Source organism: Hemibagrus wyckioides, linkage group LG07 (genome assembly GCF_019097595.1).
Source record: "Hemibagrus wyckioides isolate EC202008001 linkage group LG07, SWU_Hwy_1.0, whole genome shotgun sequence".
Classification (NCBI taxonomy): domain Eukaryota; kingdom Metazoa; phylum Chordata; class Actinopteri; order Siluriformes; family Bagridae; genus Hemibagrus; species Hemibagrus wyckioides.
The window spans coordinates 12158396-12172958 of record NC_080716.1 but is presented as its reverse complement, the minus strand read 5'-3'; the positions used below and the strand labels follow the sequence as shown (position 1 = coordinate 12172958).

At 38.4% G+C, this 14563-nt stretch overlaps 1 protein-coding gene across 1 annotated transcript; it reads left to right on the top strand.

Moving 5' to 3' along the window:
- The first annotated feature begins 5772 nt into the window (after window positions 1-5772).
- Window positions 5773-9118, top strand: cd248a (CD248 molecule, endosialin a). Its single transcript, XM_058395088.1, has one exon. The coding sequence runs from the start codon at window positions 5981-5983 to the stop codon at window positions 8111-8113; it is 2133 nt and encodes a 710-aa protein (XP_058251071.1). The 5' UTR covers window positions 5773-5980; the 3' UTR covers window positions 8114-9118.
- The last annotated feature ends 5445 nt before the right edge of the window (window positions 9119-14563 follow it).

Below are 14563 nucleotides of genomic sequence, written 5' to 3'. Positions count from 1 at the left end.
TATTACGTCAGGTGTGTATGTGATGGTCATGACGATGCAATGAACCCTGTGGATTTTAGCATCTAATATGGTTTTGAAGAAATGAATTGTGCCTGCAAAATATTAAATCATCACAACAGTACTGAATCTTTGAGCACATGTACTTTTCTGCTGTAGGATTAATACAGTGTGCACAAGAGACTGTACATATGTGTGAATGTAATTATGTTGCATTATAATTTAGCATATAGATATCTACTGTATAGTGTGAGTGAGTGTGTTAGTGTGTGTACAGAGTGCTGCAATGGAAAAATGTCCCATCCTGAGTTAATTCCTACCTAGTGCACACTGTCCCGGGAATAGGTTCAGGATGACACTGACCAAGATAACAAGGTTATTGAACAGGGTCATCACACCTCACGCTGAACCACACTACCTCTGATCCTCCATCAAAGCTGGACTGCTCACATCATATGTCAGGGTAGAATGAGGAAGAAGTATGCATCAAGACTGTTCTCTGTTTTGAGGTTTTCACAGTGACACCATAGAAGAACCATTTCTGGTTCCCCAAAGAACATTTCAGTAAATGGTTCTGATTCTTAAAAGATCCCTTATTTTCTTAGTGTCATAAAGACATTTTTTATAATCTAAAAAATTCTTTATAGTCTAGTCCCTTTCTTACTACAAAGAACAATAGGTGCAATGGAAATATTACAAGGCTGTCAAAGCTTCTTCATAGAACCACAGTGAGACAAAGAACCAATTATGAGCCTTTATTTCTAACAGTGTAGGTGGTGAATGAACGTCTCCTAGATGTTCACACAGCCGGTTCACTGACTGCCTTCAAAAAAAACATCTCTTTTTTTTTCTCAAGACCATCTCTTCCTGGAGTAAAATTAACACTTAAAAACAGCTTGTGTTGTCTGTGTGCTTTATTACCTTCCTAAAAAAGCTTTTAGACTGATGATATTCCTTGCCTTCAGTATCATGGTGTATTCGCTGATAGAGACTTCAAAACAAGTCGCTCTGGATAAGGACATCTGCTAATGTGAAGGAGAGTACATGAATACACTTTCTTTTTATATTCCTGTCTTCTTAAAAGCTTCTTTTAAGTTAGTTTTATTAGGTTTGCTGAAAAGTTGGCATATTTCTGGTAAACGTTTATTTTGAATAAAATGAATAAGCATCCAGAAACCTTCTCTTGTTTGGCTTTAGCTCCATCACTTTTCATTTCTTTTTTTTTTTTTTTTTGCTGCTGACTAGGGAATAGGGAATTTTTGCTCTAAAAACCAAGGTCTGTCTGAGATTTATGTCCTTTGAGAAGTGTCTCTTCAAAGAAGCATAACAAAATAATGAGTTTTTTTGCTTCAGGATCTGCCTTTGTTGTTCTGAATACAAGCTAAACAATTCAGCTCGTATCATCATCTATTCCCTGGTCGGTATGTGCTCTCATGTGGTTATAAAAATACTGTGGCTGAAAAAGGTAGGGATTCTAAAAAAGCCTACTTCAAACATTAAAGATAACTGCCGCTGGTTTGTTGTATAGTGTTTAGTCTGTGCACAGTATTTAATTGCTGAATAAGGACCGAATCCAGCTAAAGCCTCTGAACATCTTAATTTTTTGTTTAGAAGAAGAAACATTTTTTTAAAAATTAGAAGCTGAACATGACAAACAAGCCTAATTTGCAGTAGAATAGTGACTGACTGCAGTCCTAACAAAATGAGTGAATGAGAATTAATAGGACAAGGATGAACTGTTCCAGGAGAAAAAAACCCAAATGCATAACAAACATGTATGATGAAAGTATGCTCTCTGTATTCTTCACACTGGCTTAATGACACCGCTGGAGACACTGAATGGATTGTTCTTTGCTTACCAGTGGAAAAGCTGGCAGAGAAAAAGAGATTAGTTATCAAAAGAAATATCATTTGATTTGTGTGTTTTATTAAAGGATTATGATTCGTTAAAGATCATCCCAAAATGTTTCTTTAAAAATGTTTTCTGTGTTATTTTAATTCTAATTTTAATTTTAATGCTGTATGGCCTGACTGACAGGAACTTCTTTATTGTAAAACTTAAGATCATATATATATCACCCAAACAGAAATAAATTACTTACTCACTCACCCATTCACCCATCCATCCATTCACTCACTCACTCACTCACTCACTCACTCATTCCTTCATCCATTCATTCACTCACTCACTCACTCACTCACTCATTCCTTCATCCATCCATTCACTCACTCACTCACTCACTCACTCACTCACTCACTCATTCCTTCATCCATTCATTCACTCACTCACTCATTCCTTCATCCATTCACTCACTCACTCACTCACTCACTCAGGATTTCATCCATTCATTATTCATTCATTCATCTATTCATTCATTCATTCACACTCACTCACTCACTCACTCACTCATTCCTTCATCCATTCATTATTCATTCATTCACCTATTCATTCATTCATTCATTCACTTACTCACTCACTCACCCATTCATTTATTCACTCACTCATTTACTCACTCACTCACTCACTCATTCCTTCATCCATTCACTCACTCAGGATTTCATCCATTCATCATTCATTCATTCATTCATTCATTCATTCACTCACTCATTTATTCACTCACTCACTCACTCACTCACTCATCCATTCACTCACTCAGGATTTCATCCATTCATTATTCATTCATTCATTCATTCATTCATTCACTCACTCACTTACTCACTCATTTATTCACTCACTCACCCATTCATTTATTCACTCACTCACTCACTCACTCACCCATTCATTTATTCACTTACTCATTTACTCACTCACTCACCCATTCATTTATTCACTCACTCATTTACTCACTCACTCACTCACTCACTCATTCCTTCATCCATTCACTCACTCAGGATTTCATACATTCATTCATTCATTCATTCATTCATTCATTCACTCACTCACTTACTCACTCATTTATTCACTCACTCACCCATTCATTTATTCACTTACTCATTTACTCACTCACTCACTCACCCATTCATTTATTCACTCACTCATTTACTCACTCACTCACTCACTCATTCCTTCATCCATTCACTCACTCAGGATTTCATACATTCATTCATTCATTCATTCATTCATTCACTCACTCACTTACTCACTCATTTATTCACTCACTCACCCATTCATTTATTCACTCACTCACTCACTCACTCACCCATTCATTTATTCACTTACTCATTTACTCACTCACTCACTCACCCATTCATTTATTCACTCACTCATTTACTCACTCACTCACTCACTCATTCCTTCATCCATTCACTCACTCAGGATTTCATACATTCATTCATTCATTCATTCATTCACTCACTCATTTATTCACTCACTCACTCACTCACTCACTCATTTACTCACTCACTCACTCACTCACTCACTCACTCACTCACTCACTCATCCATTCACTCACTCAGGATTTCATCCATTCATTATTCATTCATTCATTCATTCACTCACTCACTCACTCACTCACTCACTCATTTATTCACTCACTCACCCATTCATTTATTCACTCACTCACTCACTCACTCACTCACTCACTCACGCACTCATTTATTCACTCACTCACTCACTCACCCATTCATTTATTCACTCACTCACTCACTCACTCACTCACTCACTCATGCACTCATTTATTCACTCACTCACTCACCCATTCATTTATTCACTCACTCACTCACCCATTCATTTATTCACTCACTCACTCACTCATTTATTCACTCACTCACTTTCATGTTTTTGGTCCTGGTGAATCCAGATCATAATCTAGGGAACACTAGACATGAGGTGGGAATATACACTGGATGGGACACCAGATTGTCAACTAAAAATACTATAAGGAAATATACTGAAACATGCTAAACAAAATCACCATGTGATTTGTTCAATTTATTTGAGAAATGTGACAGTCTCATGCATTTTGGGTGGACGACAGACTGTAATAGGCGCAGTGATTACAGTGAGATCACAGTGAAACAATCAGATCACATTAATAGCACTAATATGTGTAGGAAGTAAAATATTCTTTTTTAAGGTTGATTGGAAATTATTAAAATAATGTGTTAGTTATGGGGGGAAGTCAGACCTCCTACCTTCCTTTTACCATCAAGTACAACCCACACATTAGTATTGGGAACGGGCATTAAATATTTCTACATAGAATTCAAAAACAAAATTCCTCCCAGATACACACATACACACACACACACACACACACACACACACACGTTTTGCAAGTGATTCATACCCCCTAAGAATACATGCTCTTCATTTATCTATAAATCCTGACTACTCTGTAAAATCCTAATATTCCAATGGATATATAAATCTGGGCTTGTTAGACATACATATAGACACACACACACACATGTACTACCCACTCTATTACCTCCTGTTTCTTTCACTACATGGGTATAGTGGAATTATTTTTAAGTAATCTGGACCCCATTTTCACTCACTCACTCACTCACTCACTCACTCACTCACTCACTCACTCATTCATTCACCTATTCATTCATTCATTCATTCATTCATTCATTCATTCATTCATTCATTCACCTATTCACTCATTCATTCACTCATTCATTCACTCATTCATTCACTCATTCATTCACTCATTCATTCATTCATTCATTCATTCATTCATTCACTTACTCACCCATTCATTTTTTCACTCACTCACTCACTCACTCACTCACTCACTCACTCACTCACCTGTTCATTCATTCATTCATTCATTCACTCACTCACGCACCTATTCATTCATTCATTCATTCATTCACTCACTCACTCACTCACTCACTTACCTATTCATTCATTCATTCATTCATTCACTCCCTCACTCATTCATTCATTCATTCATTCACTCACTCACTGTCAGTAATTTTATCCTGGATCATAATCCAGGGAACACTAGTTCCCTTGTTAGGCGTACTTATAGGCACAAAAACTCACACACTCATATGTACTATCCACTCTATTACCTCCCGTTTCTTTCACTACATGGGTGCAGTGGGATTTCTGTTTTTTTTTTGTTTTGTTTTTTTAAGTAATCTGGACCCCATTTTCATCTTAAGAACTGCAGGCAATTCAGCTTCTCAGATAACAAACTCTGCTGTAGTTTGTTTGAATGGTATCTGTTACATGTGTGCATACAACAGTTTTTTGCTGTCATGCAGGAATTTCTATAAAATCCAAAGCACAGTTTTCAGTTGGTTCATATTATAATGGGGTAAAAGAGACATGTTACTTGCTGATTGATTACATGATGAAAATGAAAGGCAATATAAACAGAAGAAAAAAAGAAACACCAAAGAAAGCTTGGCAAATGGACCTAAAACGAGATGAAGTCTTGGCATGATCACTGCTCTTTAACTTAATCGAGCATATATACGCTCTATTTTTCAATAATGGCAGATAACCATAGTGTTGATGAGTAGTGTATGTGGAGATCCTTGTGGAGAGAACAACTGTATCATCAGAGTACAGATAGAGGGTAGCGGCAAGATCCCAAACCATTTCCATAAGTGTACTTATGAGAACCATACGGCACGCTCTGAGAGAGAGGGAGACTGCTACACCTCCCCCAGATTTCCAACACACACACACACACACACACACATATCCCTCCCCCATCCCTCCCTCCTCTGAAAACATACAATTCTTTTTTGCAACACTTCCATTGCTCCTGCCTCCTAATCCCCCCCCAAAGAAATTCTCTGGACAGACTGCAAGTCCTCAGTCCAGGCGCAAACCCCATTAGACTAGAGAGCGAGCGGAGTGCAAGAGAGAAAGTAGACAGAAGGGTTTAGGTCAAGCGGGGTTCAGTAAATGTAGACTAGCTGGTAAAAGTAAAACAAGACAAAGAGAAAAAGTAACAGAGAGCAGGAGTCTGAGAGAGAGAGAGAGAGAGAGAGAGAGAGAGAGAGAAGTTGTGAAAGAATGGGCTCTCCAGTGCTCGGTGTGATTCTTCTCTCTACACTGGTGTATCTGTCTAGCATACATAGTCAAGAGCTGCAGGATCAAGATGTTCTATGCAGTGAGAACAGCTGTTTAGCAATTTACTTTCAGCGCAAAACCTTCTTGGATGCCTGGCGCCACTGCAGGAGTCAGGGTGGCAACCTTGCCACCATCAAGAGTCCAGAAGAGGCAGACCTAACAGAGACTCTCTTCTCCAACCTGGACCTAAAGGAAAGTAGCCGTGTGTTTGTGTGGATTGGTTTGCAAAGGCAGCCCCGTAAGTGTGCTGCTAACCGTCCGATGCGAGGCTTCTCTTGGATTACTGGGGAGCAAGATACAGGTTACACCAACTGGCAGCAAGAGGACTCTCCAAACACCTGTTCAGTTCCACGTTGCGTGAGCATAGGGTACAGTACCTCCTCTCCAAAAAGCCAGGACAACTTCAAGTGGAAAGATGGACCTTGCTCAATCCCTGTGGATGGCTATTTGTGCAGGTACACTTTCTCTGGCATGTGTCAAGCTATTTCAAATGAAGGCTTTGGAAATGTGCTGTACACAACCCCATTTAACCTGGTCACCTCGCTCTTGACTTACATTCCTTTTGGGTCAACTGCAACTGTACCCTGCTTAACTAAAGGTGACCAAACAGTACTGTGTACTCAAAGAGAGGATGGGACTGTGGGGTGGAAGAGAGATCCTCCTTACTGCTCTGATATTTCCAAGACTAGCTGGTGTGATAAGGATAATGGTGGCTGCCACCATAACTGCATAGAAGATGAAAATGACTACTATTGTGATTGTAAGGACGGCTTTGTCTTGGCTGAAGATGAAATGAGTTGCTTTCAAACCGACCCATGTCAAGGGTCTCCCTGTGAATATGAGTGTCTGACAGTGATGGACAGTTATCGTTGTGCCTGCCCTGAAGGCTACATGCTGGCACCGGATGAACAAGGCTGTCTAGATGTCGATGAGTGCTTGCAGAGTCCATGTGAACAGATCTGTGTAAATGCACCAGGCACTTTTGAATGTCACTGTCGTGATGGCTATAAATCTGATGAGGTGGGCACTTGTGAGGACATTGATGAGTGCACTGAGTCTCCATGTGAGCATGAATGTGAGAATGTAGTAGGTTCTCATGTATGTCATTGTCACCATGGCTTTGCGCCATCTCCAGGTGATCCAAGTCGCTGCTACGATGTTGATGAATGTCAAATTGAGGGAACCTGTGAGCAAATGTGTATAAATTCCAATGGGGGATTTGAATGCTACTGTAATGAGGGTTATGATCTCCAAATTGACTTTTATTCATGCAAACCCAGTGATGAGCAGCAACTTTCCACAGTATCTTCATCTATCGTCTTGATCACAGACCTTACTAATCATACGACAGAACATCAAGACCTTGATTACGAGAAGCTACACGAAAATGAACCTCTGGATTGGCTTACTGAGCTTCCTAATTTGGAAATGGTTCCTACTGACTTGAGGTGGCTCACTAGTGCTACACAGGAGGTAACAGAAACCACTTCACCAACTGAAAGCCCTACTACCCTCATTAACATGGAATTGGATAATGTAGACCAACAAACAGTTGCTATGGATGCTTTTGAATCTTCCACCACTTCAACTCCACTGCCTGAATATTACGAGGGAGACAGTACCACAGAGCCCATAGTTTTCCTCACCACTACTGTAGAAAGTGGTGCTTGGAATTGGATGTGGTTAAGTCCTAACCCAAATGAGCTTGACAAAGAGGGTCCTTTCATTACCAACACAGACTATGAAACTTATGAAACCGATCTTGATAATGATTATGAATCTACGACCTCTAACACTGAAATACAAACACTTACACAGCCCCTCCTTTCCACTCAGGGAGCTAAGGATGGTGGCAGCAATGAGCAGACTCAGAGCAGCAGCTGGTTGCTGGTGGGATTGTTGGTACCGCTCTGCATCTTCTTAGTGGTTATGGTGGTACTTGGTATCATCTACTGTACTCGGTGCAGTAACTCTAAGCCACAGAACAAGAATGCCACTGAGTGTTACCACTGGATTGCTGGTGCTGGTGATAAAGCAGCTGCTGATCTGGCAAGTGGTGGTGTAACAAAGGTGTAACCAAACTGTGCAAGGACAAACAAATGAAAATTTACATGTACAGAAACATTTTTGATAGAATTACAGCACATGGTAGGACAAGGAAATTAGATGAAGAACCATCTTGTATCAATACAGTCCTCAATAACTAATGGTGGATTAGGGAAATATCTGTCAATAATAAAACAGAGGAAATGGGAGGAACTGTGAAGCCCCTAACACTGTTTCTCTGCTGTACTGAAAGAGATAAAGATCCTGTTATTTTCTTTCTTAGCCTCGTCACCCTACCTGACATGGTTGCTTAACCGTTGCAATGTAGCAGCCACAAGGTCATAGCTAATGTGAAAAGACACCGTAGTCGTGTTTCACATATTTATAATTTCTTCAGCTTTTAAGCAGTATTTTCACCAGGATATTGTTTGTGCCTTACAGCAGCCTCAGAGAAGTGTCATTTTTGTGAAACTACTCGTGCATTTGCCTTGATATTGAGCTATACTACTTGTTTCAACTCTCTGAGCCAGATCCGACAGATGACAATTTTTGTTTTGTAACCCTGAAATGGACAAAGTCAGTGATTGTTACGGTGGACATCACCATACTCTCCTGTCTGACTGAGTCACGTTCAACTGTCAGTTAGTGTGAGGTGATGCTTTGTTCACAACATGCCATAAGCGAATTATGACAACAAGCATGCTGTAGATTTGAAGGAAATGAAATAAGATTAAATCCTAATGAACATATGCCTTTGAGGTTTAAAGATGTTTTTTTTTTTTTCTTAATTTATGCATATTCTTAGTGGTGTCATTATGCTCACACTCATGTACAAAACATCTGATCAGAATTACATGGTTGATATTGTTATGCGGCCAAGCAAACAATGTCAAAAATAGTTTTAATCTGTAAATATTGGAGACTTATGAACATCATTGTTGGATTCATTCATTAACTCTTGCAAGTTCTGCTTATTAAAGTATGATTCCACTTTACTTATGATTTCACTGTGACTAATCAACCAGAAACCTTTTACTAAGTAGTGTGTGTGTGTGTGTGTGTATTTGGGATCATCAAACTGAAAATGTCTTCAGATCCATACATAGTCCATACATAGTAGTCCATAACCCCACTAGTATGTTTTAGAGAGGTGGGAGGAAAATGGAGAGAACCCACCAAAGGAAACCAGTGTGGACATGGAGAGAACATGCAAAACTCCACACAGACAGTAATCTGAGCTCAGGTTTGAACCAGGCATGCTGTAGCAGTGAGGCTCTCTGTAGAGAACATATGAAACAAAATACTTTGTTTATTCGCTGTAGATTCCGGCATGAAAATTTCTAAATGTTATTAAAGTTTTCTGCCGGTTCTGTAAGTCCATACAAATGCATTTTTTCATGCCAAAACAGTCTTTATCAGAGAACACAGCTTTTAATTTGTATTCTTGTTCATGTGAAGGGCAGAAGGATTTCAGCAAGCAAGAATTTTTTGGAATCAACACCAGACACAAACCCAAAGTAAACATGCATACATTATGCACAGTCTTCTTTGTTGAGTAGAAACTTTGCGGAGTTTGTAAGGTATGAGATGTACATATCTGACCCTCTACAACTTAAATTTTTACAGAGCAGCATCTGCATGAAACATCTGCATAATACTCAGGCAGTTTTGGTAAGATTGATGTTCTATAACCGAGAAGGAGATTGATTGCATTCATAAATTGCATAAATTAAATTCATTTAATAAATATTTGTGGCATTGGTCTGCTGTTTGTCCATACAGAATGTTTGTGGACATATTCAATTTGTTGCCCACAGTCTCCAGCTTTATTAAATCAGTGTTTGATCTTGACCTTGCTTTTGAAATCATAGAGAAGAATTTGTCTCATGTAAATAATGACAAGAGTTAGATGTTGAGCTGAAGTACATCCAGTAATATTTATTATGTGCGGATTACATCCACTACTGCAATGCTATTCACATGTACTAAAATACAATACAGTATTTAATTATCCATTTTAAGCAAAACTTTAGTTCAATATCCTGATAATTGCAGTTAAAGAGAAGAAATGCATTCACATAACATAAAGGTGCTATCATATTTTTTTTTTTGTTCAAAAGCTTTGGCTGTTTGGCTTTCAACCTCATGTGATGTTAATTTTGCACAGATTTGAGATTTTGGACAATAGGTTCTTTCTGAAAATGATCTGGAGAGGCACAATCCAACAGTAAAACTATACCTCTATTACTATTCTGTCTAATAGCAGTTATTAAATGAGGCCCTTGTCTCGAGGCTGCATTTCCATTTCCTGTAAGTGGATTTGGGTTAGCTGTAGTGAGCCTGATTAGGGGATGGGGGCATTTAGTGCATTGAGTTCAGTCTGCTCAAATTCATCTTTAGTGCTGTTGTTATATTGATAGTGTTTTGGGGTTGCGATTGTGTTAGACTAATGTAGACATGTGGTGTTTTCTCATGATTCAAGGCTTCCAACATCTGGATAGTTTCATCTCTCAGCTATGCATCCTGCAATAGCTTCATTGTTTTTGGGTCTTTATTAACTCAGTAACTCTGCTGAATTTCTCTGATATTTAATTGTTACTTCATTGTTAATTCAAGCCATCCATCTGGCATGGATAGTTGTAGATGGGTGTAGCCTTTTGTACCACTTTGGTCATTTGAAATTTCCTCTAATTAGCTGTAAAATAATTTCTATGGTCCCCTCAGTGCAGATTTTGCTTATAAACATAATCAAACCGTTCAAATATTAGGTTCATTATAAAATATGTAAAATAATATTCAGGCTATTTATTGAAGCCATCATGTTTTTTATTCCGGAACTTTCCTCTGACAGAACACATTAGGTCCAAGTTGATAATATTTATAGAGCGACTTCTTTTTTTTATTTATTGAGGTTTGGATTACATCCATACAACTCAAGCGAGCAGTAAAAGAGGCTATAACTTCAAGAACATTCATGAAGATTCAAGAATTTGGTGTCATTTACTGCATTTAAACATTAAACTGTGTTCTTGTAATTGTTACACTGCATTCCTTCTGGTCGACAGCAAATCTTTTGGAGTTATTATAAATGAGTTAGAAATTAGACTGTACTCATTAATACTAATTTTCCACAAATGAAAAAAAAGGAGAAGACAGACACCGTGTCTATGCTCCATGGACTGCTGGGGGTCCTGGACCCTACTTTTAGAAACATTGCTTTATGCACCTAAAACAACAACTTTACCTGCATGCACTGCACAAAAAAAAGTCCAAGCTGGCTAACATTATATTAATGTAGGCCTTTAAGTGTGTATTTGCTTAATCTACCTACAATGCAGTTTGAAGGTTTTTGAATAAAAAGTACAAAATGGCAGGTAAAGAAATAGTAAGCCATTAAAGTCAAGTGTGCTATAAGTCTATAGGCTTGGGATGGGAGAGAGATGGGACTTATGACTCGGTTTATTAAAAACAGGTCACGAAAAAAATTATGCATTCACACACACTGAGAGAGAGAGGGAGAGAGAGAGGGAGAGGGAGAGGGAGGGAGAGAGAGAGAGCGAGAGAGAGAGAGAGCGAGAGGGAGAGAATTTATTCAGCACAAGCGTACAAAAACTAATGCATAACAGGTTTCTTTTCATCTCAGTATTCATTTCAGTATTAGTGAATACATGCATTATATGCAGCCTGAAAATAGAGCAATAATGACACAAAACAAAACTTTAAACAAAGACATAAATTTGTACTAATATTTAACTATATAAGGCTGTAATACAATTCCGTTGTTGTGTTGGCCTAAAAAGAAATTAATATTTTACAAAAGGGAGAGAGAGAGAGAGAGAGAGAGAGAGAGAGAGAGAAATAATAGAAAATGTTAAGTACAGTTAAGTACAGTGTAGCAATATCATTATCCTAAATTGGAGTACACAACATGTTTACTTATTATTATTATTACATATACACCTATGATCACTGTTTTTATCATTTTTTTATTGGTCTGTTTTTCCTCCTAATAAAGCTCAACCCAATTCTGCAACCCAATTCTGTCAATTCCGTCTAATTTCTGTAAGCCAGTGCTGCATCAATGTAGAACAGGACACACTGTTGGCTTAATTTAACCACATGCTGTTGGGTCATGTGCAGAACTGAACATACTGGGTTGCTTTAACTAGCCAAAGATTAATTTATTATGACTCAGACGAAGACCCTTTTTACCCTCAGGGGTTGTTTAGCATATTCATGATTATTTAGGACCCAGATTAAGCATTTGAATATGTTTGGATTTTTTTGCATTTCTAGAATATATTTAGTACATTCATTCATCTTAACTGCTTTATTGATCAGGGTCACCATGGATCCGGAGGTTACCCCAATAATCACCTACTCTTTTTCCAATCTGTCCAGTGTGGGTGAAAGCGTGCCCAGGATAGCTTCAGATATCTGTTCCTGGCTGACAGGAGTGAAACCTAGTGTGGTCTTCTGCTGTACATCTAGTTTTGATGTGCTGTGTAATCTGACATGCTTACTACATTGAGCAGGAGCAAAACTGTGTTTTTATAGGCCCCTTAAAGTTTGAAAGACTTTATTCAGTTTGTTTAAAAAGCTAGTTATGGTATAATAGCTGAGGAATGTATGATAGAATTTTGCCGCCACAAAATCTTTGATATATGATTTATATCTGACAGATGTGGAGAGAATACAGACGCATTTCACCTTGGCTGCAGTGAGCCATGACTGGCAGGTTTCCTTTGAATTCCTTATGCACCAGCATCTCCGTGATGTGCCAACCCTTTGCTGATAAAAGTAGAGCATGAGACAATATGTGGATAGTCCTTTTCTATTCTGTGACATAACTTGTAGAAGATGCCAATATGTGTTGATACCAATCAAGATTCCAGTGTGTGCACATTTAATACAAACCGCTATTTTATAATTCATTCAAATGCTTTCTTCTTCTTCTTCTTCTTCTGCTTCTTCTTCTTCTTCCATATAATATATTGCAGCAGCCTTTTCAGGAAAGATTTCCTTTATACATTGCATATATTTATCTTACATGACATCCCATATTGCCCCGTTGCTGTAATGTGGGATAAAGCATTGGCATGGAGTGCTCTGAACCACCTGCAGGCATGTTGGAGATAAAGATTTTCATATGTTGGAGGATTTTCAAAAACATTACAGCTTGAGTCAGGTACATGGTAATAACCCGTGTAGAGAGTAAAAAAAACAGGACCAGGTTCTGTTCAATCCTTGTAACTGCTCAGAGCACTGTTACATCTGAAAACCACCTTGGATGAAATGGGTGTGAGAAGGTCATTAGATAAGAACCAGTTGTGAAGTGGTGACTTTATTTATTTCTAGGCACACAATATATTGGGTTTGTGTGTGTATGAATCAGCTGTGTGGAGACTGTCTTATGTGCCAGACTGCCACAGACACTATGGATCTGATAGCAAAGAAGCCCTAGTTATGAGAATGCAGGGTATAGAATCATGACACCAGTTTGAGGAAATAATGTTTTGAATGGTGCTTTGTGGAAACAATATCCGTATCTGGTCTTACAATACCTACATGGTCTCCGCCTGCCATATGCTATGTTTAGGTGGGTTGCTGTTGAGTGATCCAGAGGTCATTCTATAGACTGTGGGGGTCTCAGGTAGGAAAATGCATATATATATATATATATATATATATATATATATATATATATATATATATATATATATATATATATATATATATATATATATATATATATATATATATATATATATAAGCACTGTTGCCTCACAGCAAGAAGGACCTGGGTTCGAAATCCCGGGTTCGAACAGGCAGGGGACTTTCTGTGTGGAGTTTACATGTTCTCCTCGTGCTTGTGTGGGTTTACTCCAGGATTTCCGGTTTCCTCCCACAGTCCAAAAACATGTACATTAGGTTGATTGGTAATTCTAAATTGCCCATATGTAGGAGTGTGTGTGGTTGTTTGTCTATATGTGGCCCTGTGATGGACTGGTGAACTGTCCAGGGTGTACCCCTGCCTTTCGCCCAATGTGTGCTGGCATAGGCTCCAGCAGATCCCCATGACCCTAATTAGGAATAGAAGATGAATGAATGATTATTCCTTTATATAAAATCAGCATAACTGTCTGAAATTGTTAACGTTATGTATGTTTGCACAAGCTAAAATGGCTAAATAAGCCATTGTTACCATCTCCTTTGTTTGTGTTGTGTTTTTGTACTCTGTATATATATTAAAAACAGCTCTCTTCATTTTGAAATGTGTTACAGTTCACAATAAGTCGATTTATGTGGGTCTCTTCTACAGTGTCGTATGTTAACCATTGGGAGCTCTGGGGTAGTTCTGCACTTTGACATTTTCATGGATTCAGTTAGTCTTCTTAAAAAATCAGGGCTCCAAGCAATTGCCTGTCTTCCCCTTCCTGTAGCCGCACCTCTGTCCTCATCTACCTTAAACAGCATAGT